The 26,017-nt window shown below is 39.6% G+C and overlaps 1 protein-coding gene and 1 long non-coding RNA gene across 9 annotated transcripts in view; both read left to right on the plus strand.

Moving 5' to 3' along the window:
- The window catches only part of LOC128575235 (uncharacterized), a 28,268-nt gene extending 23,125 nt beyond the window's left edge, over positions 1 to 5,143 (plus strand). Inside the window, exons 3-5 of one of the 3 annotated variants that reach the window (XR_008376961.1) lie at positions 3,134 to 3,592; positions 3,692 to 3,815; positions 4,924 to 5,143. This is a non-coding gene — a long non-coding RNA (uncharacterized LOC128575235). The remainder of the gene's footprint in view (positions 1 to 3,133; positions 3,593 to 3,691; positions 3,816 to 4,923) is intronic. The other 2 variants (XR_008376964.1, XR_008376970.1) reach the window with 2 other exon arrangements.
- Positions 5,144 to 11,161: 6,018 nt separating this feature from the next.
- Positions 11,162 to 17,884, plus strand: SPRY1 (sprouty RTK signaling antagonist 1). Of its 6 annotated transcripts, XM_053576181.1 has the most exons (3): positions 11,162 to 11,313; positions 12,031 to 12,249; positions 15,626 to 17,884. In XM_053576181.1, the coding sequence occupies exon 3, from the start codon at positions 15,681 to 15,683 to the stop codon at positions 16,638 to 16,640; it is 960 nt and encodes a 319-aa protein (XP_053432156.1). In that variant the 5' UTR covers positions 11,162 to 11,313; positions 12,031 to 12,249; positions 15,626 to 15,680; the 3' UTR covers positions 16,641 to 17,884. The 6 variants fall into 6 exon arrangements, with proteins under 6 accessions (XP_053432156.1, XP_053432321.1, XP_053432495.1 ...); XM_053576346.1 differs by lacking the exon at positions 12,031 to 12,249 and having other exon boundaries at positions 11,164 to 11,313; XM_053576520.1 differs by lacking the exon at positions 11,162 to 11,313 and having other exon boundaries at positions 11,989 to 12,249.
- Positions 17,885 to 26,017: the final 8,133 nt, after the last annotated feature.

The following is a 26,017-nucleotide window of genomic DNA, read 5'->3' on the forward strand; positions in this document are numbered from 1 at the left end:
GACGTGAGAAATTTGCCATTCTCAAAGACAGCAAAAATCAGTCACATGAAATCTTAATATGGGAGGTGACACTGAGTATCATGGAAATTTTTGCTTTTTCTTCGTAAAATCTGGGACTGGGATATTTAAGTAAATCCTGGCACATTCGTACAGTGGACTATCAGGCATTTATTGAAATAATGTTTCATGTATCTATTGTCATAAACATATCAGAAAATGTGAACAGAAAAAAGACATCTGCTAGTGCTCTGTGTCCTCCAGTTCCATGCTGTATGTGACGAGCTGTGCTGGGTTTTCTGTACTCCAGTACTTGAGAGGTTGGCTGTTGTATGTTTGTAAGAATCTCCCTTCACATAACCGTACTTCACAATCCAACCGTGACAAGGACGTGGCCTTCCTTATTTCTCAATTCTCTCCCCTGGATGATTGCAGGGGCTTCCTAGTGACCGAGAGCAGTGACCCACCTGCTCCTCCATCCTCTGTACCAGTTCCAGGGCGATTTTCCCCTGTGACTCGTAGGCCATGTATTTTTAGCTCTAGAAATGGGTTTAAAGCTGTGCTGTGTGAAGTCGCCCTCACTGCCTGTCCTTGTTTTCTTCAGGGTAGTTCCATCTTCTCACTTTTATATTCTAGGTTTTCAGGTAGCATATTTTGGGGGAAAAAAACTAGGTCACTGCCAAAACAACTTAGAAAACCACTCTTCTACAGAACCGAGTGCAACTTCCTCCCAGGGCATAGAGTCCTTCGTGAACTGCCCCTTGCCTTCCTATCCAGCCTTCTCCTATCATGTCTACCTCCTTTCTGATTCGACAATTTTGAATTCCTTCTATGCCGCGATTATTCTGCCCTCTGTACCTTTCTGTACACACATTGAGCTCTTCCAGAATGTTCTCCCTCTACCCTCACCACCCCCCGATTTTGTCTGCCAGCCAACAAACCTGAGCTCAGTGGGCCCTTCTTTGTGCAGTATCCCCAATTCTCTCATACAGACTTTGATGCTTTTATTTATCAGGTGTATTGGTTGTAAGGAGCAGTGACTGAGTTAGGCCACCTAAGATGATTAAAAGAGAGGAATTTCATGGGAATCCAGAAAAAGAAACCATGGTATGACTGTGCCCACCTGAAGAATCAAGACCTGCATGGTAGGCTGTTGGTGGGTCTTCAGTGGAGTGCCTTTTCATTGTCACTGCAGTCCACCCAGCTTTCCTGTCTACTTCTCTTCCTTCCACTAGACAGTTTCCTCACCCTCTGCTCTACAAATCTAGGTTCAAATCTTTATTCTGCCACTTGCTCCCTCTGTAATCTGACCAAATTACTAAACCATTTTGTGTATCATCTGTACAAAAGCAAGATAGAGAAAGCGTTAGATTATTAAAGCATAAAATGCTAACTACTGTATCTGATCAATTCCAAAACTTACTTTTTTCTTTTAACGTGATTACCTAGGCTGATGTGTAGTGGAGCGGTGATAGCTTACTGTAACCTCGAGTTCATGGGCTTAAGTGATCCTCTTGCCTCAGCCTCCTAGGACTACAGGAACATGCCACCATGCCTGGACTTTTTTTTTTTTTATGTTTTGGTACAGACAAGGTCTTGCTGTGTTTCCCAGTGATCTCCTACTCCTAGTCTCAGGTGATCCTCCCCCCTTGGCCTCCAGAAGTGCTAGGATTACAGGCATGAGCAACGGTGCCTGGCCTTGTATACATTTTAATACCTCTGAAATCGTGTTGCATTTTACAATTGCCATCTGGCAGACAGGAGTCAGATTGTGAGGTAGTTGTTATTGCCTGCACAAACTTGGTTGTTATTCCTGGCTGCATGACTGAACAACTGCAGCCTCGCCATGTTTGACTTAGGAAACTATTTAAGGACCATGTGAGGCAGGAATATGAGTCCTGGCTTTTGTCTGAAAACCTTCTATTGACACTTTTTGATAAGATCAAGAACATTCCAGTATCAAAACACAGAATAAAATTTGGAAGGCATCCAGAATGCTGTGGTGCAGCACTCTTTTAAAAGCTGCTACATCTTTTAAGAGTGGCTGCCCAGTGCTCTTTATGGCCAGGTAGAAAAACACAAACATTGATGGCAATCAAAAAGGAATTCAGAAGAATCAGACGCCGAATGTTAAGATGGTTTAGGAATCCTAACACAGTTTTTTTGCTTATATTTTCCTTTTCAAGTGTGCATCAGAATGATAGATGATAAAACCTGTGCATGAATCAGCATTACAGAGCCATTTCAACAAGTGTAAAACAACACTGTAAGTGATAAGGAAGAATGGTGTTACAGATGGATTAGTGGGCAGCATTTTTTTTAAATAAATAACAGTGCATTGCACAACTGACAGATTTGATGAAATGTGGTATTTTGGTTATTACTGCCTAATTTTTCTTTACTTATAACTTTTACTTAACTCATGCTCTCTCATTGACTTTTTTCTTCGTGACTTTGAAGGTTCTATTTTATCAAATAACTGCCTTATTTTCTATACAATTTCCATACTGAACCATTCTTTTTCCTATTTTTTTTTTTTTTAAACCAGGACATCTTTAGGCCATGGCCTATACCATGAATTGGCTGTCTTTGGGTCTTGAGCCCACCCCTAGTTCAAACAACCATAGGGCAGAGTCATGTGGTAGAGGATGTGACTGCCTAGAATTCGCTCAGGGATATGTTGTCATCTTTGTATTCCCGGCACTTGGCACAGTACCATGCAGAGTACCAGTACATTTTTGCTGAATGGATCTATGAACCAAAATGATCTTGCAAGAAAGCAAGGTCCATGACTTAATCATCACATACAGCTGGACAATAAATCGCAAAGTTCTTTAAAGTTTTAAAAATCACATTCTAACCTTTAATATTTGCTATTCTAAATATTTGATGTCAATTTTGTAAATGTAAAAGATCTTTCATAGGTTTAGGTTTTCTAGTATCTATATATTCTCCTGACTTTGGGACTTTTTCAGTAATCATAATGGAGTATATAAATACTGGTTAATAGCTATGTTATACAACATCATATAATCAGCATTCCGTTCCTTGAATTGCCACATGTTGCTATATTAGTGATCCCTTATGACAACATTTCTCCCTGAAAATGTTTTCTTGTTCCTCCTATTTCTTTCAGAATTGAGCAGAAGAAAATGGAAGAGAGCAGCAAAGTCTCTCTAACTTTTCTGATGACTATATTTCCTACTTTGAAGGTCCATGTGATTGAGAAAATTCTGTGAACTTTGTATGTTCAGGCTGCCCTACATGACTGGTTTCTTCTCAAAGTAAGCGTCCTCTGACTAACCAAATTAGGTAATTTTACAATTCTTTAAGGTTTTGCTAAAGGCTTGTGGGCAAGACTTCCATTTGTTGCCATTACATCATGTAATAAAGGGGCATGTGAAGGATGTTGGCAATTACGTTAGATCTGGCCCTTTCCCTCCTTTTCCACTGCCAACATAACCCTGCTCCAAGTTCTCCCTGCCACCCACTTGGATTACCATCCTCATCTCTAAGCCAGGTTTCTGATACCAGCCTCTTCTTGCTGCAATCCACATGGTCAGATGAATCTTCTGGGAAGAGACGCTTTCATAAGGTAACTCCTTCGCACTAAAATTTCATTGTCTTTGAGATCAAGTCCAAATCTTCATTGTAGAATTAAAGTTCCTCTGTGATTTGTCCTTCACTCACTTAGCCAATTTTGACAGTTATATGAGAAATCTTCCTTTCCACTCATGCCAGTCTTTTGAACCCACCTGGATGATGATGTACCGATCGCCTGTTTGTACCTTTTGATGCTTCCTTGCCACATCCTAAAGGTAGGCTATCTTCCCCCCTCATTTATGAATCCTAGTTTATAGAATAAGTTTCAAGTTCTTCTCCTTATAATAATTAATACATTATGTTTTATAGAAATATATGTATAATTTATATTACATGTTAACATAAATAATTATTTCTCTTCACTGTTTTTTGTTTTGGGTTTTTTTTTTTTTTTTTTGAGGCAGGGTCTTATTTTGTTGCTCAGGCTAGAGGACAGTGGTGTCATCATAGCTCACTGTACCCTAAACCTCCTGGACTCAAGTGACCTTACTGCTTCAGCCTACTAAGTAGCTAGCACTAAGGTATGCACTATCATGCCCTGTGAATTTTTATATTTTTTTGTAGAGGTGGAGGTGTTGTTCTTGCTCATCCTGGTCTTGAACTTTTGGCCTCAAGTGATCCTCTCACCTTGACCTCTGAGTGCTAGGATTATGGGGTGTGTGCAACTACATCCAGCCAACAGTTGCCCTTTAACATTTAACATCAGGGATTTTTTACAGCAGATCTTCTAATGTTTTGAAAAGAGAACCAGCAGCTACAAAACCTTCTATGACTTTAGAACAAAACCTGGAGTCTTAATAAAGACTATGCTATGAGACTTTACATGGCATATGTCAAGCCTTCCTTTCTGACCTCCTCATTTTCCCTCTCACAAGCTCCACATGGTATTTGCACGTGGCCATTTCTTCTGCTGGATTTCTCTTCCTCCAGACATTTGTGTGGCTTATTCCCCTCACCTCATCATGGCTCTGCTCAAATCTTACTTCCTCAGAGAGACCCTTCTTGATTACTACCCAGGATAAAGCAGCCATCACCTCTCAACCCTTATCACTCTAACCAAGCTTCATTTTTTCATTATTATTCTTAGCTTTACCTGCTATTCTTACAAAGTGTTAACTTGTTTATTGTCTCTTCCTCTTGTGTGTGAGCTCTAGGAAGGAATAGGACTGGGGCTTTGTCTGTCTTGTTCATGACGTGTTCATACTGCCTGGGATGATGGAGGTGCTTTGTAAATATTTATTAAACTAATAGATGGATGAATTCTTGAAAGAATGAATAAAATATTTTGAGATGGTTTGAATTTGAAGTATATTTACTTCACAGGTGCCCTTTTGGGATTCAGGAAGGAAAAAGATTTGCAGAAGCAATATGGCCAGTAAAAGAAACAAACAAAGGCAGAAGCATTCCCGTTATTCTCAGCTGCCTAAGTTTCCCACGCCCCTCACTGTCCTCTTTCTTTTGTGTCTTCCTTTCGGTGGTTGTTCCTCTTACTTCATACATGTAAAAGTGTAAATTCAAAGATGAAAGAGGATTCTTAAACAAATAAAATGTATACCATTACCGATGCATCCTGATTTAAATTATTTCCTTCAAAGTATACCTTTAAGAAGTTATATGATACTGTCATTGCTAAACGTATTTTTAAAACTTTTGTTTGGAAAGATTGTCCTTCTAATTTATTAGTAAAATATTACTAATTATTATCATATAAATATTATTATAATATTATATAATCTTAGGAATTTATTAGTCAAATATTACTAATTTATTAGTAACAGAAACAATTTTTATAATTTTATATATTGACATCTATTCTTACCAGACCTTAACTCAGTCTGAGCACTCGTCTTAATCAATAAACATGGGTCCTGCTGACCTATGGGTTAGCAAAATCCAAATCCATTTTCAGAAGGAAGAGATTTTTTCCCCATATTGGTATTATTTACAATATCCCATATACAATATTGGTATACAATACTGAGATTAGTCAAAAGAATGTGATTTTGCCCAGATGATAGTTATAATCCACATGGTTTGCATTGTAAATATATATACAGGGTGGCCATAAAGTTCACGTGCAATTTAAAAGTGTGCAACTTTAAATTGCCCACGAACTTTATAGAGACTATATATTTACATTATCTACTTACAATTATACAACATATATACAATTATACAATATATAAATGTAAAGAAAGATTTATACAATTGTAGCAGTATTAGAATAAGTGTATATATACCTTTTCTAAGTAAATACTTTGAGTGGAAGTAAATGTTGCCATATTACTTCTGCAGTATATCTTTTTTTTTGGATATGTTGGTTCTCATGTGTTACTTAAAGTCAACATAACTAACTTTATTGTCTTCTCCATCAATGTTGTTATTTTCTGTGGATGGTGTTTTTATGTCTTCAGATTTCTCAAAAAGCTGCCAGTGTTATAGTACACATTTTGCTATTTTATTAAAAACTAACATCCTAAATTACATAGCAAGTATTGAAAAATACAAAGAAAAAATGTAAAACATTGATTAATTGTGAATATCCAATTCTTAGGCTCAAGCACATTTTTGGTTTTGATTGAAGTTTGAAATGACTTATTTTCAACAATAGATGGCGCTTCACAAGTTTTTTGTTAGTTGAAATGCGTTGACTATATGAAATATATCTCGACTATCAATTTTTAAAACTAATACAACACTGTTAAGAGTCATATAATAATTTGGTAATTGATAGAAACTGTATCTGCTACTAAACCTGGCATGTTTATGGAAGATAATTGTTCACAATCTAAGAAATTACAAAAAAGAGGCAGCAGTAAATATACTTATTGAAAGAATGTAGAAGTATCGTGTGTTTTTTAACGTTTCTATTCATTTAAAAAATTTAAGTATGTATTTGCTTTTTGTCTCTTAACAGTCACAAGGAGTTTACATAGAAGGTATTTTTATCATTTATAAAATGTAAAGTGTTAACAATTAAAAATTCCAGATAAGTGATCTGGCAATCAGGTCTCATTCTGTATCCTAATCTGAAATCATTAGCAGATAAACTGTTCCAAAATCACTCCCCCCACCACACTGACACATGCCTGCCCTTCCTGTATGGCAATACAATTATTTAAACCTGAGAGTCCTCAGCCTTAGAAAAAAAATAAAACCAAATTACCTTGAAACAGTATAACACAAATAAAAACATTATTTGGAATGAAGCACCTGGAAAGAAGAAACCGTAAACATTTCATCATACAGTGTGTTTGAGGAAATGATAACTAATAATTTATATACAGCTTTAAAGCTTATGAATCACCTGCATATACATTGAGTCCTTCAGTAGCACTAGGATTTGGAGGGGCAAAGTATTGTTACAAATTTAAGGCTATTGATGAGAAAGCAAGCTCAGGGAAATTAAGTGTTGAGGGTCACTTAGTTAGAAATGGCAAAGGTGGCACTTAATATCATCTGATCCTACATTTGGTGCTCTTTTTACAGTACCATATGTTTTCCTACATGTAACATTGGACATGGGGGGATTATGAGTGAATATGGCACATTAGCTAATGTTATACATCATGAGATAAAAAGACAATATAGTCAAAACTCAGATCTTTAATACATGCCTTTTATCAATTATTATAGACCACGTAACATGTTTACATAAATAGAGTTATTTAAAATGCTTTATAAAATTACAAATTAAGGCAATTTCTAAGTATAATCTTTTTTAAAAAACTCTTTTGGAAAGTTTTATATTTTTTATAAATATTAGATCTTCTTAAAGAAGAGCACGCCTATAGTTGTTTCATCAAATAGACAGTCTTCACTTTTTTCACAAAGCATAAACTGTAGCCTTTGACATAGGTTATTTCAATAGGAAAGATTAAAGTAGGCAAGCCCCAGGAGATCTTTTAAGTTTTTTTGTTTTTTGATTAGCGAAAAGATGACTTTATTTTCTTATTGTTCTATCTTTGCAAGGCAGTTATAGTCCTAAATTAATCTAGGTTCTTATGTGCTTGTCTCTGAAGATGAAGATAGCATTAGGTAGTTAAGGGAATGAGAGATTAATAACTTTTGCTGACCAGAATGAAAGGCGATACTAGATAATCATTATAAGCACCATTCCACTCCTTGTTTCGAAAATCGAGTCGGCAGAAGAGATGGTTCATGCACGTGAATAATAAGTTAAGGCTCAGAGGGGAACATTTAACATCGCTAGGAGAGGAAAGAAGACAGGATTTATTTTGCAATTGGCTAGATAAGAAATGAGGACTGTTTTGTACTAGGACAAAGATGTTTCCTTAAACAACCTTCCCATGTGGATTTAATTAGTAAAATCTTTGACATATAGTAGTGATGCAGTTATCTGAACTCTTGTCATTTTTATTCTTTGTAAAGGAATATGGTACTTAAGAAATGAAGGGCATCCATTTAGAACACTTCCATGTGCATTTTTTTCTTTTCTTACAGCCTGCGGAAAAACAATCTCTTGTGACAAAGTACACATATGATTAGTTGTAGAATTACCGAGCTGACACTCTACAAATCATTCGGTGTAACTTACTCAATGTATTGCTTCATTTGCCCACTTCCAGAATTTGAAACCAGTACAGAACCTTAGTACTTTAAATAGGGCAGAAGGATGAGAATTATGCTTATGAAAATGAAGGGAATGTTTATGGAAAATTTACAGAATAGGTTGGTCTATTTCTGTCAACTACAAAGATTGTTTACAAAAGGAAACTGAAAATAAAATGGCCTATCCTTGCCAACTTTTCTTGGGAAGTATAGTAATATAGTGACTATTGCCCTAAAAGGAAAGTAAAGAGAACTTAGTTTCCATTACTGGTCTTCATTGATTTATTAGATTCTTACAGGCTAACTCATCAACTTCTGTGATTATTCAGTTTTGCGTGTTTGTTTCTCAACGATGTAAAAGACTATAGTACATTTATTATCATGACTTCACAGAAACATTGGAAGAATTAATAAGGTATTATCTTTCAAAAGCTTGGAACACATTATGATTCTTCTATTTTTATTTTGGCAAATAAAGTAGATGAATGAGTAAACTAAATCTGCTAGTACTCCAATTTTTAATTTTTTCAATCACTAGCAGTTCTAAGGAGTTACCAAATTTTGTTCAATTCACTTTGTTCTTTTTTAAATCGCATCAGAAGAGATGGCTAATCTTGTCTTTACATGAAAATAAAGAACAAGTCACTTTCCATTCCACTTTATTTATACATATCTAATACTGTAAAAATAAAATTTATTACAAGATTTTTCCATTGGTATTTTACACTGTTTTCCTTTTTAGAAAAATTTCATACTCCAATTGTCCATTTCTAGCCAGGGTACATGCTAATTACATTTACTAAATCAAGAATAATGTATATTTTAAGCTAAAAATTTAGAATTTCTACAAAGTCTTAGAGTTGTAGGCAATCAAGAGGAGAGGAAGATTTCATTAAATATTTTTTAGATACAAGGTGACAAGGCTATGCTTACATTTATTTGTAATATTTAAAGAAAAATATATTCATGCATTTTGGTGTTAAATGATGTAAAGGGTTATTGATCAACTTGTACAGCATGTTTGATTTCTTAATAGAACATGACCCATGGGTGGCGCCTGTAGCTCAGTGAGTAGGGCGCCGGCCCCATATACCGAGGGTGGCGGGTTCAAACCTAGCCCCGGCTGAACTGCAACAAAAAAATAGGCGGGCGTTGTGGCGGCGCCTGTAGTCCCAGCTGCTCGGGAGGCTGAGGCAAGAGAATCGCGCAAGCCCAAGAGCTGGAGGTTGCTGTGAGTCCTGTGACGTCATGGCACTCTACCGAGGGCGTGAGACTGTCTCTATATTAAAAAAAGAACATGACCCATAATGCTGGTGTTTTAGATAACATCTTATGGGATTTATTTATTATTGTAATTTTAAATACTTAATCTCATGAAAATTGTTTTCAGACATCTCTGGTTGAAATACTTTGAAGTGTATTTGTAATAGAAATCTTTCAAATATATTTTTGCTGGATTTATGAAAGTAGAATGTTCAGTGCTCCCTCTCCTGGTTTTATCATATTGGTGAACTACTTTCATCCCAAAATTGTGATAATAGTTAAGATGACAATTTTGAAGAACCAAATAAGATACCCTAAAGCGATATTCTATTTTTGATTTGACTATTCCAAATATATTTACAAAAAGACCTTGTCCATCATGGGTAAAAGTTTATTCATCACAGAATCTCATGAAATCTATGAAAAAAATAGAAAATATATACAATAAAATCAATTGTATACTTTTCAGTAGGCTGTTTTAATACAATTCATAACATTAAGCATGAATATGTAGTTTTTTGGCTTCATTCTTGTTCTATATTATTTTTTAGTGATATTTGTTGTTTTTCTTCTTCTTAATAATGCCCTAGGTTCCTCAGAGGCAATTTCAAACACAACTTTAATTTTTGAAAGTGCTCAGATATTTAAGTCTAGTGTATATATGCATTTATGTATACATATATGTATATATATTGGAAAGGAGATTTTTAAAAAATTACATATTTATATATGATTTAGATTTAGATTTTAGAGTTGTGGTTTTGTTTGCTTCATTTTGTCAAAGACTTTAACCTACTTCTGATATGTAGTACTTGAAAAAATATTTACTTTTTACTAACTATATATTTTCAGTTGGGGGTATCTTCTAAACTCTAAGGAACCTTAAATTTCACATATATTATCCTCACTGCAGCACAAATGACATGATTTTGATGATAAATGTCTGCAACCTTATAGTTTGTGAGAAAACAAAAAGCAAATTTCCTAGTTATTAAGGTAGTGTCTTTCCGTGACACATCACATGTTATTGAAAGTTATAAAACTTCTTAGTAAATTTTTCTATTTTAATTAATTGCCTTTTAGCTCATTTTTGAAGGTAAACAGGTAGGGTGTGGTTTTTTGAAAGTTATATAAATATATTACAAAAAATGAATAAATTTTGGATTTTTTTCATGTGATTGTTTTTTGAGAAACTATATCACACGCCAAGAGAAGCCAATTGTTTAAAAACCTACACCAGGAAATCTCACATTTATGACATATCCAAGGAGTGCCACTTTTGAAGTTTCAGATTTCACATATTCTGAACAATTTTAAATAGGAACTGTAATGTTATGTAAATATCCTTATATATGAATATACATTTTCCTTTTAGTTGATCAGAAGTGATGGTTTGGCACATAATTTGTTTCATCTTCTTTTATTCTTCACAATTCTTTTCCAAGTCCACCAATCCTTTTCATTGAGGTCAATAACTAAAACTTGATAACTAAATTAGAATGTTTTCTTTATGACAAACTGTATTTGCAGAACTTTTAGAGGTAATCCCGAAGATTAAAGGATGTTTATTGCACGAGTCTATACGGCAACATTTCCAAGTTGGTGCACAGAAACGAAAAGAGACCTCAGTTGAGGAAATCCTGTTCCAGGTTTTCCGGCAGCCCGCGTGATTGACACATGATATCACTGGAGGCGTGTCCTGGAGTGGAGGTGGAGGTGGAGGCGAGGAGCTGAAATTCTGCGGAGCCGGAGTGGGAGCGCTCTGTTAAGCACGCTGTGGTTTGCAGAGTGATAGCAGCAGAGCTCCCAGCCCTGGATAAGGAACAGCTACAGTCGCTGTAAATGTGCCTGAAAAGCAATTTCCAATCTTTGCATTAGGTAAGAACTGTTTCCTTCCTTTCATTCCGTAGACATTTTAGGAAAGGTAAGGTGAGAAATGTTAGCTTTTGCAAGGAACTGAACATTGCCTTGAACTCGTTTTAGAGCTAAGATTACTGGTTGCATTTCAAAACACCAGTAGAATTCCCACCGCTAAAACGAATGCTCTTAAAGCAAATGTTATTGCTAAAAGAAAAACCAGGGTCCCTTTCGCCTTTTTTTTTTCTCGTAACAAACCAGTAACAAGTTTAAAGTCTGAAACAATCGAATGTGTGAAACACAGGGCCCATTTATGCTGAAAAGGGTCTGGCTCCTCGGTGTGTGGACCAAGTGCGTGTTTGTTTAGGCATTGTTGGCGACCGGATCCCGAGCGACGCACTGGTGTAAAACCTGAATTTCCCGTCTCTGTGTATTGATTTCCAATGCGCAGAGGCGTTGCTTGAACGTTGTTTGAACTCTTAGGCATTCCAAGGGCACAAACACTACGGCAAAAACGTGCAGGGCTGCATGTTACTTTGGTTCATTGCTGACACGCCGCCTGTGCGCCCGCCTGTCAATCACTGGGAGCAGCAACAGGGAGCACATGGCAGCGGGCAGCGGGCTAGCTGGCGAGTGGCCCGCCCCGCTCCTCTCCGCCCGGCGGCGGGCGCGCGGCGCGTCCTAGTGCCAGGAAGAAAGGGAAATTCACGCGTTTCTATCTCTGATCATCTGGCGCAGGGATTCCTGCCGAGGAGCCGGGGGTCGGAAGACAGGGAGTGAGCGCCGCCGGGCAGACGCTGACCTGCGAGGACCGGAGTTCCCGGGGACGCTCAGCCCCCACCTGCCAGGGTGCGGTATCGGGAAAGTGCCACCGTCTGCGCGGGGAACAAGGGACGACGCCTGCCCTGAGGAGGACCGCCAAACTTCGCTCCTTTCTTTACCTCCGCACCAAAGCTGGTAAAAAAACAAAAAAAAACAAAATCCACCTCACCCCCCCACCCGGCAGCGGCGACCTCGGCGTCGTAGGCGCGTGCCCAGGAGTCCCGCCGGGGCCTGCGCCACTCGGGGGCCCGTCTCGGACGCTGCGCGGTCTCGAACGCCCGTGACGTGGATTTTCACTGGCCAGGAGGCTGCCACCCCTTTCTCCTTTCCCTGCGAGGAGCGCTCTGAACCCGAGAACTCTCGTCTGAGCACACGGCGCCGGTCATCTGGCCGGTCAGCGCCTTCTCGCCGCCCCTACTCGCTTTTCTGGGAGACGCGGAGAGCCTTCCCCAGAGGATTTTTAAAAAACTGGTTCTTGGAAGGGGGCTGCGGGAGGACGGCCCCGGAGGTGGATGTGCCTGAGCCGCCCGGGGCACGCGAGCCGTGAGAGACCTGCGCCCGGCCGCGCAGAGCCGCGGGAGAATTGCCCTCCGCAGCCGGAAGGGTGCCGCGGGGAGCGCTCCTGCCCGGCGGCGCCGGGGGCGGGGGAGGCCGCGGGCCGACTCGCCGCAGCTCTGGCGATGCCCCCTCGTCCTCCCCGCCGCGGTTGATGCGGCTCGCGCACGCCGCCGCCCGCCCGGGACCTGGGCCGGGTCGCACGGCTCGGTCCCCCGCCAGCGCTTCGGCCTAGGTGAGTGTGCGGCGGCCGCCCTGGGCCCGCGGGGCGGAGGCGCGCGGGCGGGGCGTGCTCGCGGCGGCAGGTGCGGGCAGCGCGCGGCGGCGGGGGGAGGGAAGCTGTCCGCGCTGCGGGGCCCTCCCCCCAGCCGACTGGGGGCTGCGGCTCTGGGTGTGGGGGCGCTTGGGGTCGCTCGGCGGGGCGGAGGACGACGTGGCGGGGGTCTCCTGGTCCCCACTTGCCTGGAGCGGTGGTCGGGGTTGTCCCCTCAGAGGAGCTCTGCATGTGAAACATGAATTAATTCAAGGATTTAGGGGTGGGGAGGCGAGGAGCGTCTTGGCCTGTGCCACCCGCGGGGTTTCTGCAGGGCAGTGGGTCCTCAGCCGTGGGTCCGGGGAAGGCGCGCGCACGTGTGTGTGTGTGTGGGGGGGAGGCAAGCCCCCGAACGCACTGGTAACCCCCTGGGCAGAATTAGCCTGAGCCAACGCCAGCTTCAGCTCTCTTGTTTGAGCGCCGTGCAAAGGCGAGGGGAGGGGACAGGGCACTGCCACTTTAAAAGTGGGGAAGTCCGCCCTCCTGAGGTAATGGTAACCTCAGTCTCCTCCCCTCCTCCTGCCGGAGAGAGGGAGAGAGAGAAAACTTGTTTTCATTCATAACTTTTTCCTTTTCCTTCCTCTCCGTCAACTATTTATTCACCGCTGCTCTCCGTGCGGATTGCAGAGGGCGCAGCTCCACTGTCGTAACTGGCAATGTGGCGGCGCTTCCCTGCCACCCGGGGCTGGCTTCTCCCCGGCCCCCGGTGAATCAAGCTTTTGCTATAAAGTAAAGGCAGATATTTGCTTATGATCAGCCAGACGGTGGGCTTGTTTTTGGCCACCGCGTTAACTCTGAAGGCCCTTCATGATGTGTTAGAAACCTTGGTGGGCTGCACAGAAAGCGTGTTGGAAATCCGCGGGGATCCTTAGGATGAGATGAGATTGTCCGAAGAGGTATTTTACTTCCATTCGTGTTTTCTTGGGGAAAACAGTGTGCTGAGAGCATTGTGAGCGTGTTTGGGGATGGATCGAGGACTGTCACTGCTTGAAATGGGCAGAGGTGGCGAATTTTTTTCGCTTTTAATTTTGATCTGGCAGTTTAATTTAACAGCATGCCTGAGCTTCATTACACCTATCATTTAGAATGCAAATTTAAATTGTGCCTGGTGTATGGGGTTACACTATTCAAATCCTTCTTCACGGTTTTGCCTTTCTTTTGAAACCCGACAGTACTTTAAGGATCCTTTGCTTTCAAAGTATTGGGTTAAACAGTTCTTCGAGAGGAGCAATGATACTATGCAGGCATAAGATGAGATGTTTTTAAACAGCCCATAAGGACTGGAGGACTGAATCCCTGAGGTTATGAACATGTTTCTCCTCGCGTGCAGAGCAGGTAGAATTACGTGGAAACTTGGGAGATCTGGGTTGTGAAAATAAAGAGAACTCCAAAAAGTTAGTCTGGGGACATTAGTTAATATAGGAAACGGAGTTGACTTTGCTTTATTGCTAATCTGTGGTTTTGTTTAAGTGTGGTAGTGGGGAATGGGAATTTTTGTCTTTTCATTTTTCAATCAGATTGAACCTGTAGACTTTAGAAGGAATTTGTGTGAAAAATACTCCAGTTTACTATTGAATGAAAACAAATGTTTTTATGTTTGATAGTTTTATGAAGAATACATTATAAGTTAGAAATAATTCACGCTTAATAAGGAAACACAAATGCTTACTTTTATCAGGATATTAGTATACTCGTTTTATTACAGGAAGCATATTGATTTAAGTGGCAATGGTTTTGAAAATCAAGATCTGTCGTTAAATACAGATTTTTAAATTAGAGGAATTACAGATAATTAAAACGGTCAAGATTTCCCCATGCTGCTTTAAAGGCCTTAATACTTATTGGTGCATAAATGTTATCTTGTTATATGAGTGCGCCCTTATTTAAGCTTAAAAAAAAAATCTTGTCATGATTTCAACTGTGATCTCTGTTATAACATTCACAGAACTATATTCATTGAGTCTTGTGTGTATGTTTTAGTGGCTATGAAACACCAAGAACTGTTGTGTTCTTCAAAAATTCATTTTTGCAGCTCTGGATAAATAATGAGCTGCTTTAAAATCTCCATTTCTACTCAGAATTACCTCTTATTTCGAGATTTCATTTTATCTTGGCATCTCAAACTTTTACAAAAATGCCTTAATTTTTCATCATTAATCTAATGCTGGTAATAGCACACAAATAACAAGAAGACAACAGCACCAAAATCATTTTCAGTTTTTAAAAAAGTCGTTTCCTTTATGGAAACCACTGATGAATTTACGCTGAGCTTTCTTTAGATGAGAGCTACTCCACTCTTTATACTCAATATTTCCTACCAAGGCATACTCCCATTTTAATTATTTATTAAATTCACAGACAGGAAGGCATTACTTCCTTTTGATTCCACTTCTTAAATGTTGGAAAAACTTCCAATTTTTATGGCATGGGGTCTCTTGCTTACGTTCTTCTATGATGTGGTCCTCAGCCTCTCTTGGGATTGGTCTCTGGCCAGAACCCCAGCATCATTGCAATCTGCTGGTGAAGGAGATCATTATTTGGTGGTTTAGGCAATTTGTGACTGGACAGGATTTTTCCCCTCAAAAAATGATTCCTGTCATTTATTTTCTCTCTCTCTTTTTTTCATCTTTGATTTCCTTTTAGGATTTCAGATGCATGGCAGGTCTCCACTGATTGCCAGAATTCGAGATCACTACACATGGATCCCCAAAGTCAACATGGCAGTGGCAGTTCGTTAGTTGTGATCCAGCAGCCTTCTTTGGATAGCCGTCAGAGATTAGACTATGAGCGAGAGGTTCAGCCTGCTGCTATTTTGTCCTTAGACCAGATCAAGGCCATCAGAGGCAGCAACGAATACACAGAAGGGCCTTCAGTCGTGAAGAGACCTGCTCCTCGGACAGCACCAAGACAAGAAAAGCATGAAAGGACTCATGAAATCCTACCAATTAATGTGAATAATAACTATGAGCATAGACCTACAAGCCACCTGGGACATGCAGTACTCCCAAATAATGCCAGGGGCCCCATTTTGAGCAGATCGACCAGCACGGGAAGTGCAGCCAGTTCTGGGAGCAACAGCAGTGCCTCTTCTGAGCAGGGACTGTTATTACGGTCGCCACCAACCAGACCAGTCCCTGGTCATAGATCTGAAAGGGCAATCCGGACTCAGCCCAAGCAGCTGATAGTGGACGACTTAAAGGGTTCCTTGAAAGAGGACCTGACACAGCACAAATTCATTTGCGAACAGTGTGGGAAGTGCAAGTGTGGAGAATGTACAGCTCCCAGGACCCTGCCATCCTGTTTGGCCTGTAACCGGCAGTGTCTTTGCTCTGCTGAGAGCATGGTGGAATACGGAACGTGCATGTGCTTAGTCAAGGGCATCTTCTATCACTGCTCCAATGATGACGAAGGGGATTCTTACTCGGATAATCCTTGCTCCTGTTCACAGTCACACTGCTGCTCTAGATACCTGTGTATGGGAGCTATGTCTTTATTTTTACCTTGCTTACTCTGTTACCCTCCTGCTAAGGGATGCCTGAAGTTGTGCAGGGGGTGTTATGATTGGATCCATCGCCCAGGGTGCAGATGTAAGAACTCCAACACTGTCTATTGTAAGCTGGAGAGCTGCCCCTCCCGGGGTCAGGGTAAACCATCATGATTTTTGGAGGTGGATGATACATCCTGAACTTCTAGCTTTTAAGTTGTGGCTGTTCAAAAACGATCCTGTTAGATACTGATTTTCTTTTCTTTAGAATTTTCCAGGTTTCCCACCTTCTCTTTTCCCTGTTCCCAAGGTTTGACTCATGGATTTCATTCTTTTCTCATGGATGATCTTCAATAAGTGTGGACTGTGAAACTGTACTGGGCTCCCACTTATGGCTAGAGCCTCTGCCATCTCCTGGAGAGGATACTGAGAGCCAGTGGGCTTTGGTGTAGCCTTTTTATACTGCAAGCAACTTTCCAAAGTTGTTGTATTCATGAACATACACCCACACTCAGACTACAGTGATTTAGAGCTGTTCTTGGTTGGCTACTGTGGGAGCAGGGAAGTTGATTTTTAAGGAAGCAACTGTTTAATTGCTTAAATAAGCTATGTATTAAATCTGTTTCCAGTTAGGGCTATTTTCCTAGCATTGGACCTTTAAGTAGCATAGTGGATTTATTTTTGTTATAACATATAAAAGTTTCCTTTAACCATTTGCCCTCTCCTTGCCTGTCCCTTAAAACTTCTCTCCCCTCAGTTTTGGCCTTACCTTACTCTGGAAATGCCGGGTGTTTCTTTCTTTCTTTCTTTCTTTTTTTAAATTCCTTTCTGTGTTATTTCAGATTCGCTTTACAATGTACATCTTCACATTGGAGATGCGTTTGTTGTATCTTGCTCATTTTTACTCTAGCTTTTGTATTTGTGAAGGACTCAACCACCTTCCTTCCACACCCCCACGCTCTTCACCAAATTTTTGTTGTCATTGAGGGCACTTGGATAACTGACGTTGATATTTATAGCTGATCAATCTATAGGTGTCACAGAACTATGCTGCCTGAAGTCATTTTGGCTCCTTAATGGTCCTTTTGGCCCCTTGGTTAGTTTAACAGCTAACTAATTCTAACCTTTTCTGTGTTTTCATTGCCTTAACCACAATTCGTGGTACTTTTTGTATATTGTATATATAAATCACAAAGTTGAATTCTGACTATTTTTAAGACAAAAGTCTGTTAAACTTTTTTATTGTAAAGAATATTTATTATGCGAATCTCTATTATTTTATGATATTTATTGCAAAAGACTGTTGAAATGTACTCATGTCTGAATATAACGAAATATCAATACTTATCAGAAAATAAGGTGACACGAAGAAAGTACATATGTTAACTATAATGCAGAAAATATATTAATTAATGAAACTGTCTCTTGATTTCTTCATTTATTAACCTGTACTATTACTATGATTTTTTTTTATTTGCTTTGATATTTTCTTCCTGCACACCCATTTTACTTTCCCTTTAGATACTGAATCTGACATAGGTGAGCTCAAATTATGGAGTAGATGGAAAGTGCATTAATCTAAACTTTGTAATCCAAATTCTGTTTCAATAAATGCCAAAGTGAATTACTTTATAAGGTGAAAATTTTTTGGAACATTAACAGTCACTCCCTACTTTGGCTATTTTTGTAAGCATGAGGTTTTGTATATGTTCTGGTTTCTTGAAATGGGGCATATCTATAGTGTAAGTTTTAAAAAATGTTTGTCTTTAACTCTCTTGAGTTAATCAGAAATTAGCTTAATCAGCAAGACTTAACTCAGTTCTGTAGACATTCTGGGGGTCTCAGGTACTGTTACTTTAATAAAGCATTCTAGAAGTTTAGAGTGCACCAAGGGAATAGTTCACATTATTAGAGAGATGTTTTAAAACTGTTTCTATCCATACTTTTTCACTTCCTTTAATGAAGTGGCCTGATAAAACTATACTTTTCATGTCTTGTGCAATAAGAAATCTGAGGGCCTAAACCTCTTGTAGAAAGAGTAAATACTTTAAATCTTATTTTTTAGTCTGGTGAAACCACTACATAGTTAGAATCTTTGGATCTGATAAAATTTTGGTCATGTTAAGTGCTCAGACTATATAGTCTGATAGACTTTTACACTCAATCTCACTGAGTCTCCTTCTGACTCCTATGACTAAATGATAATATCAACAATTACCTGCACTTGAGAATAGTTATTTGCATTTGAGAACAAGATGTTGACATAATTTGAACCCAGGTTATCAAAACTCTTATCCAGCTTTCTGTTTTGGTCATTACTTATAGATGATTTGGTTATTAGTTCAGGAGTATGTATTTGTACTTTGTATATAGGTTTGCCTTTGTTTTATATAGACAGGATATAATTGGTAGAAATCTGTTTTAATGCTTACCCATCAAGCCACTGAACCTATTTGTTGGCAATGTGACATTTGATCCATCAAATATTTTCCTTGTGCTCTGAAAGGAGCATTTTAAAAGTTGAATAATTGTGTTTTGGAAGCTACTTTTTGTTCTAGTATTTTAAATTGTGAAGTATTTTCTTCTCAAACTCAAGTTATGTGATGTTATCACTGATCCCTTAATATTTATAGAGCATTTCATTGAGATTTGGCTCCTTAATGAAGTATAATGTATATAAACACAGACTTTCTCAAAATACTGTGGATTTTTTTCTGTTATTATTCAGACCCTTGATATAATTAGAAGTTGGCGTACGAGGTGTCTTTAGCTGTAATAATCAGACTAAGAAGCAGGACCTTTTTTGAAAGAAATTTATAACTTCTATGAGAATGAGGTATGCTGTGGTGTTTTTAACTCCTGGCTGGTCTGCTGTTCCTACTGCCCAATATGAACTCTGGCATAATGTTAGGTCCCTACTTCAAAATAGCAGTAAGTTAGAGGTTCAGATTTCTCACAGGCTTGTCAGGTGGCAATGCGTAAACACTTTGATTCAAAATTTCCTCTTTCTTGATGGTTTAATCATAGGAAGAAAAAAATACTAGGGTGTGTCCTTACAAGTGCTTATGAGTTCTAGGCTTTTGAACCTAATACTAATCATTCTTTTAAAGTGCTAATACTTTGAAAGAGTCACCAGGAATTTCTTACAATGCCAATGCCATTTATTTGATACTGCTGAATGGAAAATAACATGCCAAATAGATTGATTTATTCCATACTTTTATCCCCCTTCCCCAACTAGAATAGCTTGACAGAATGGATGTTTTTGCTAAATGGTTCTTTTGCAGTATATTTTCTGACTGCTACATTTTTTTGTTTCAAAAAAGTTCTACTTAGATAATTTAATTGTTAATAAAATCAAAACAGTATTTTATAATTGAGTAGTTTCCTGTTAACTGAGTTTATAAAATGTAACCTAGCAGAAACATGAAATGTGAAAAAGTAGATGTGTTTCTTTCTATGAAGGTTTAAGAAAAATCTATAAAAATAGTCTGTTATGTAGTTTTCAAAATCTGAACCATAGAATATTCCAGGTATTTATAACTAAGACATAAAAATTAAAACCAAAAAACAGTAGTCTTTAAAATGAAGGGAAATGAGCTAAAAACGAATTACATTTTTATCCTAAAATTGATACTGGAACCAAACTCGGAGGATTAATTATAATGCAGAAAATTAATTAATTAATGAAACCGTCCAGAAGGTTGACATAATCTTTGAAATGTCTAAGATTTCCCTAAATCTTTCCTTTTTACAGAGTGATGTATTTCGCTGCAGATTTTATATATAGCTCTTTACACAAAACAACACAATCCCAGGCCGTGCCTGTGGCTCAAGGAGTAGAGCACCAGCCCCATATATCAGAGGTGGCAGGTTCAAACCTGGCCCTGGCCAAAAACTACAAAAAAACAAAACAAAAAACAAAAAAACCCCACAATCCCTTTTTGAAACAACGAAATACTGAAACATAAAAAGAGTGTAAGACACTTCTCATCCTTAGCTGTGCACACCTCCTACTATACATTTTCCTTTTAACTGTAAGAGAGTTTGGTGTTTTTAAACATCTTGAAAACAACATGAATCCTTTTAGCCAAGTGATAACCCTGTTTCCCCGAAAATAAGACAGTGTCTTATTTTAAGGTGTGCTCCCAAAGATGCGCTAGGTCTTATTTTCAGGGGACGTCTTATCTTTCCTGTAAGTAGGTCTTATTTTCGAGGAAACAGGGTAGTTTGAGGGCTGTTTGTTCCTTTATTTCACTGATTAGAAATAATTAAAGTGGCCGTGTATGTGTTTACCTGACACTTACTGATTTTTCTAGTCTTAGCCATTTTGTTGTATCTGTTGAACACCTACCATGTCATTATTCTATATACAGTAGAATCCTAGAGCTAGAAGTCTATCTTAGACTGTATCTTAATGTTTGTTTAGCCATGTATGAAAACAAGTTAGTAGTTAAAAAATTAAAAATTCAGAAGTCTGTATCATAGCTGAGACTATATCAGAAGAATCTCCAGGGGAGGAGCCTGGCATTTTGTATTTTCAAAAAGCTTCCTGGGTGATTTTATCAGACAACTTTGGAATTGATTTATGTAGCTAACTGTCTTCATTTTGAGGATGCAGAAGCAGAGGCGTGGCTTGAGAAGATAAAAAACTGTTGGTGATAGCTAGGGTAGAGGCAGAACTCTTTAAATCTGACAGAGATTTCCTTCATTTTTTTTTTAGCAGCCAGCCCAGTGCCTTCTGCTGCAGCTAGTCAGCTGTTAACAGTTTCATTCTCTTTCCAGGAAGTCTTTCCTTCATAATTAATATATTTGACCTTAATTTAGGAAATGAAACATTTTTCTTCTTACATCATCTGCACTTAGCGATCCAGAATAAGTAGCAAATCATTTCATTGCCATGGTTATTTTTCATACATTAAAATTAATAACTTGAAAGCTGAACTTGCATGTTTTCTCTGGTTTATATGGTTATAGAACAAACTGATTTAGTCAATTTGTGAATGGTAATAGTAACTAACTTGGCATCTAGTTTTAAGAATTTGTGTGATGGTACATCTTACCATTATTCTGGCTGTGTTAAGATTACAGTGATTAAAAAGCTACTTTAAAGGTTCCATTTTGCATTATTACAAAGATGATGTCTGGGCCAGGTGTGGTTGCTCCCGCCCACAATCCTAGCACTTTGGGAGGCCTAGGCAGGAGTTTCCCTCAAAGAAAAAGAGTTCAAAATCAGCCTGAGCAGCATAATGAGACCCTACCTCTCCAAAAAAAGAAAAAAATATATGGGCATTGTGGCAAGTACCTGTAGTCTCAGCTACTTGGAAGGCTGAGGCAGGAGGATGGCTTGAACCCAGGAGTTTGAGGTTGCTGTGAACTTTAATGGTGCCACTGTACTCTAGCCTGGGCAACAGAGTGAGACCCTGTCTCAAAAAACAAACAAATAAAAAAGAAAACCCCGAACACAAAAAGATGGTATCTGTCAGACAGAATCATAGTAGATACGTAATAATTTTAATTGCAAGAATCATGAGAGAACCTAGAAGTGTTCTGAATTGGATATTTAAGGGAAATACACTATAAGCATCATTCACCAGTTAGTCCAGGAAGCTATTTATAATAATAAATAATCAGAATCATAATTTGAGCAAAGAGTCATTATTTTTGTGTAGAAAGAAACTTAGAGGTTGTCTAATCCAGTCTTCTTATTTTAGAGAAAATTCAAGTTCAAAAAAATTATTTGTCTAAACTTATGATCTAGTTGCCAAAATAAAATAAGCTTTATAAAAATCTCCTTGCTGCATGTGTGCATGTGATACCTGGCCAGAAGGACGAAAGGAGAGGTTGATTGAGGGGAGTGGAGGTTGAATGAAAGTTTCAACTTTATAAGATCGAACACTTTTTTTTTTTTTTTCAGTTTTTGGCTAGGGCTGGGTTTGAACCCGCCACTTCTGGCATATGGGGCCAGCGCCCTACTCCTTTGAGCCACAGGTGCTGCCCTGAACACGTTTGTTAAAGCACAGTGGCTTAATGGTAGTCCTCAGCAAAGAAGTGCTATAAGAAGGGAGCTAGACAAAACTAGCTAAGTAAATTTAACATTAGAGAACAAGGTGTGTGTTTGAGAAAAGTCAGTTCCAATTTGGCTAGTCTTGGTGCTCAGCCTTAGCTGTACATTAAAATCACCTGTGAGCAGAAGCAATCCCTCCCGCCCCCCCACCACCAAGGAACCCAGCCTGTGCCACCTGAGGCCAGTTTAATCAGGATCTCTGGGAGTGAGCCTTGGCTTTTGTTTTAAAAGCACCTCAGATGATTCAAAGCCCAGCTAGTCTGTACTCTCATCAAGAGACTCTGAGTTAGAGTATAGGTATGTGTCAGGAAATTGTGGGAGATTGAAATGGCGGAGATTAAGATCGGAAAGCCAGTTTAGAAGAAGAAAGCCAGAGGGAGTAAGGTCCTGAACTAGCTTGCAGGTGAGTAGGAATGGGAAAAAAAGGAGGGAAGGAAATGTGAGAAGTATTGTAGATGGCAAATCTGTACGACTCTGTGGTGGTTTGTATGTGGGTTGGAGATGGAGGAAAGAACTAAAGATAATACTGAGGTTTTAGACTTAGGCAAATGGGAGAATGGTAGTTTTGTTAAAAAAAAAAATGTGTGGAATTACTGTGGGATACCTAGAGTGGTACAAGTTAAGTGTTGTCCTGGGATAAACACTTAAAGTGCAGATGGAGTTGCCTGCACGTAATAGCGAAAAAAAGTCTATAGAGTTTAAGAGGTTAGTGGTCATCCACATGGGAGTGAAAGGGCACGTGTGGTGTAGACCTCTAAGGGGAAGAATGGAACTAAAACCAGGCTAAGAACAAACCTTGAGGAAAAGACCTACATGTGGGAAGCAAGGATATAGAGTCAATAGAGAGGGTGGTGGGGAGAAGTGTAGGCAGTGAGAAATTGGTATGTTTTATAAACTAAAGAGATTTTTCACCTACGGTGCATCTTACAAGGGTACATGTGAAACTTACTAAATGTAGAATATAAATGTCTTAGCACAATAACTAAGAAAATGCCAGGAAGGCTATGTTAACCAGTGTGATGAAAATATGTCAAATGGTCTATAAAACCAGTGTATGGTGCCCCATGTTCGCATTAATGTACACAGCTATGATTTAATAAAAAAAAAAAGAAAAAGATTTTCAAGATGAGAATTAGTAATCAGATTCGAACACTGCAGGGGCTCCCACTGACATTTGGCATGCCATATTTAGGTGAAATTGTAGTGAAAACCAGGTTTCATGGGATTAGGAAATGAGCGGGTCGTTAGGACATGCAGGGGACAGCTGTAGGCTATTCCAAAAAACTCGAGATGACAGGAAAGTAACTAGAGGCAGGTATCAGCGGAGAGGATTTTTAGAATAATAGAAACTTGAGTCTTTTTTAGGAAGATGGCAAGGGCCTTGAGAGGGAGAGATGAGGTGGAGGGAATAAGCGGAAGGAACATAATCCTGGAAGAGGGAGGAGGCGATGGAAGAGAAAACACAAAAGAGAGCTTTAACCTTGGCCAGACGATTCTTCTCCCAACATAAAGAAAGGCGTAACACAGGGAAGAAAGGGAGATAAGGGAATTTTATTAGGGAGAAGAGGAAAGTTTGCACCGCTTTTGGTAAATAGGAGGATAGTCTTCTGTTGGTAGGGCCTGAAACTGGTTCTTGATAATAGGCCTAGCAGGCTAGTTACCGGAATGCTAATGGCAGGGTCAACAAGAAAAGAAGGTGAAATGAAGAGTGATAAGAGAGCGCAAGCTCATAGAGAACGAGGAATGTTCTGGGGGCTGCTGAACATTTTCCAGATTTTATCTAGTCCCTGCAACTAGTTAGAAGGACAGTCAAGGCAGAGAATTACCTGAGGCCAGTAAGAAATGGTGAATTTCAAAGAGGTCAGAAATTTTCAGGCAGTTGCCTGAGTATTTGCTAAAATTACTGAGCAGAAGAATTGGATAAAGGTTCCAGTCAGGATGAGATACATATACCGAGTAAGATAATAGAAAAGGCGAGGATAGCCGAGGACAGAGGAGCATACCAAGATCTTAGAAAGTGGTCTATTTTTGGGTGGCGCCTGTGGCTCAGTTGGTAAGGCGCCGGCCCCATATACCCAGGGTGGCGGGTTCAAACCCGGCCCCGGCTGAACTGCAACCAAAAAATAGCCGGGCGTTGTGGCGGGCGCCTGTAGTCCCAGCTGCTCGGGAGGCTGAGGCAGGAGAATCGCTGAAGCCCGGGAGTTGGAGGTTGCTGTGAGCCGTGTGATGCCACGGCCCTCTACCGAGGGCTATAAAGTGAGACTCTGTCTCTATAAAAAAATAAAAATAAAGAAAGTGGTCTATTTTTATTTATGTATTTGAGACAGTCTCATTATGTTGCACTCGGTAGACTGCTGTGGCGTCACAGCTCACAACAACCTCCAAAATCTTGGGCTCAAGCGATTCTCTTGCCTCAGCCTCCCAAGTAGCTGGGACTACAGGCGCCCGCCACAACTCCAGCTATTTTTTGTTGCAGTTGTCTTTGTTTAGCTGGCCCAGCTGGGGTTCAAACTTGCCAGCCTGGGTGTATGTGACCACGCCGTAACCACTGTGCTACAGGTGCCAAGCCTGAAAGTGATCTATTTTTAAATGCTGAGAAAAACCTGGGTTTCTCTGTGCTGATAGGTAGCTGAGGTGACAGGTTTAGAAATATTTAGAACTAAGGATGAAGAGGAGGAAATGGAGACCAGTGTGTTACCAGAGCTGTTAACTGAGTTAACAGCTGAGTAAACAGCTGAGTAAACAGCTGTTAACTAGCAGTTTAGGTGGAGAAAAAAAAATCCAGAAGCCAGTGTTTATGTTTGGAAAGGATATTTTTAGAGGCTTTAATTTATTTTTAAACAAATGGATTATAGACTAATTTATTACAATCTGATAGAGAAATGGAGAATTGGCTCAGCACCTGTGGCTCAAGAGGCTAAAACGCCAGCCACATACACCTGAGCTGGCTGATTCGAATCCAGCCCAGGCCCGTCAAACAACAATGACGCTGCAACCAAAAAACAGCAGGGGGTTGTGGCGAGGGCCTGTAGTCCCAGCTACTTGGGAGGCAGAGGCAGGAGAATCACTTGAGCTCAGGAGGTGGAGGTTGCTGTGAGCTGTGATGCCAACGCACTCTACCCAGGCGACAGCTTGAGGCTCTGTCTCAAAAAAAAAAGAAAGAAAGAAAGAAAGAAAAATGGAAGATTTTTTAATAAGGAGTAATCTTAATAAGAAATGAACTAGTGGAGTAGAATTTATTTCAAATGGGATGTGTTCCATTTATAGCACAAATGGTCCGTTAGCAAAATCTGTTATTAAAAAGAAAAAGATCTTCATGAGAACTGATGGACCAGCCAATCCAGTCAAAATAATACACACAGAAGCTTCTGCTTTCTACATTCCCATCCTTAAGCTTCTGTGCACTTCAGAAAGGACACTGGGCCCACGCTCTGAGTCCTGTCCACTTCACAGAGTCTGCATGTTGTGGATTTGCAGTGGAAGC

The sequence above is a fragment of the Nycticebus coucang genome, chromosome 1 (assembly GCF_027406575.1).
Source record: "Nycticebus coucang isolate mNycCou1 chromosome 1, mNycCou1.pri, whole genome shotgun sequence".
In the NCBI taxonomy this organism is placed as follows: Eukaryota; Metazoa; Chordata; class Mammalia; order Primates; family Lorisidae; genus Nycticebus; species Nycticebus coucang.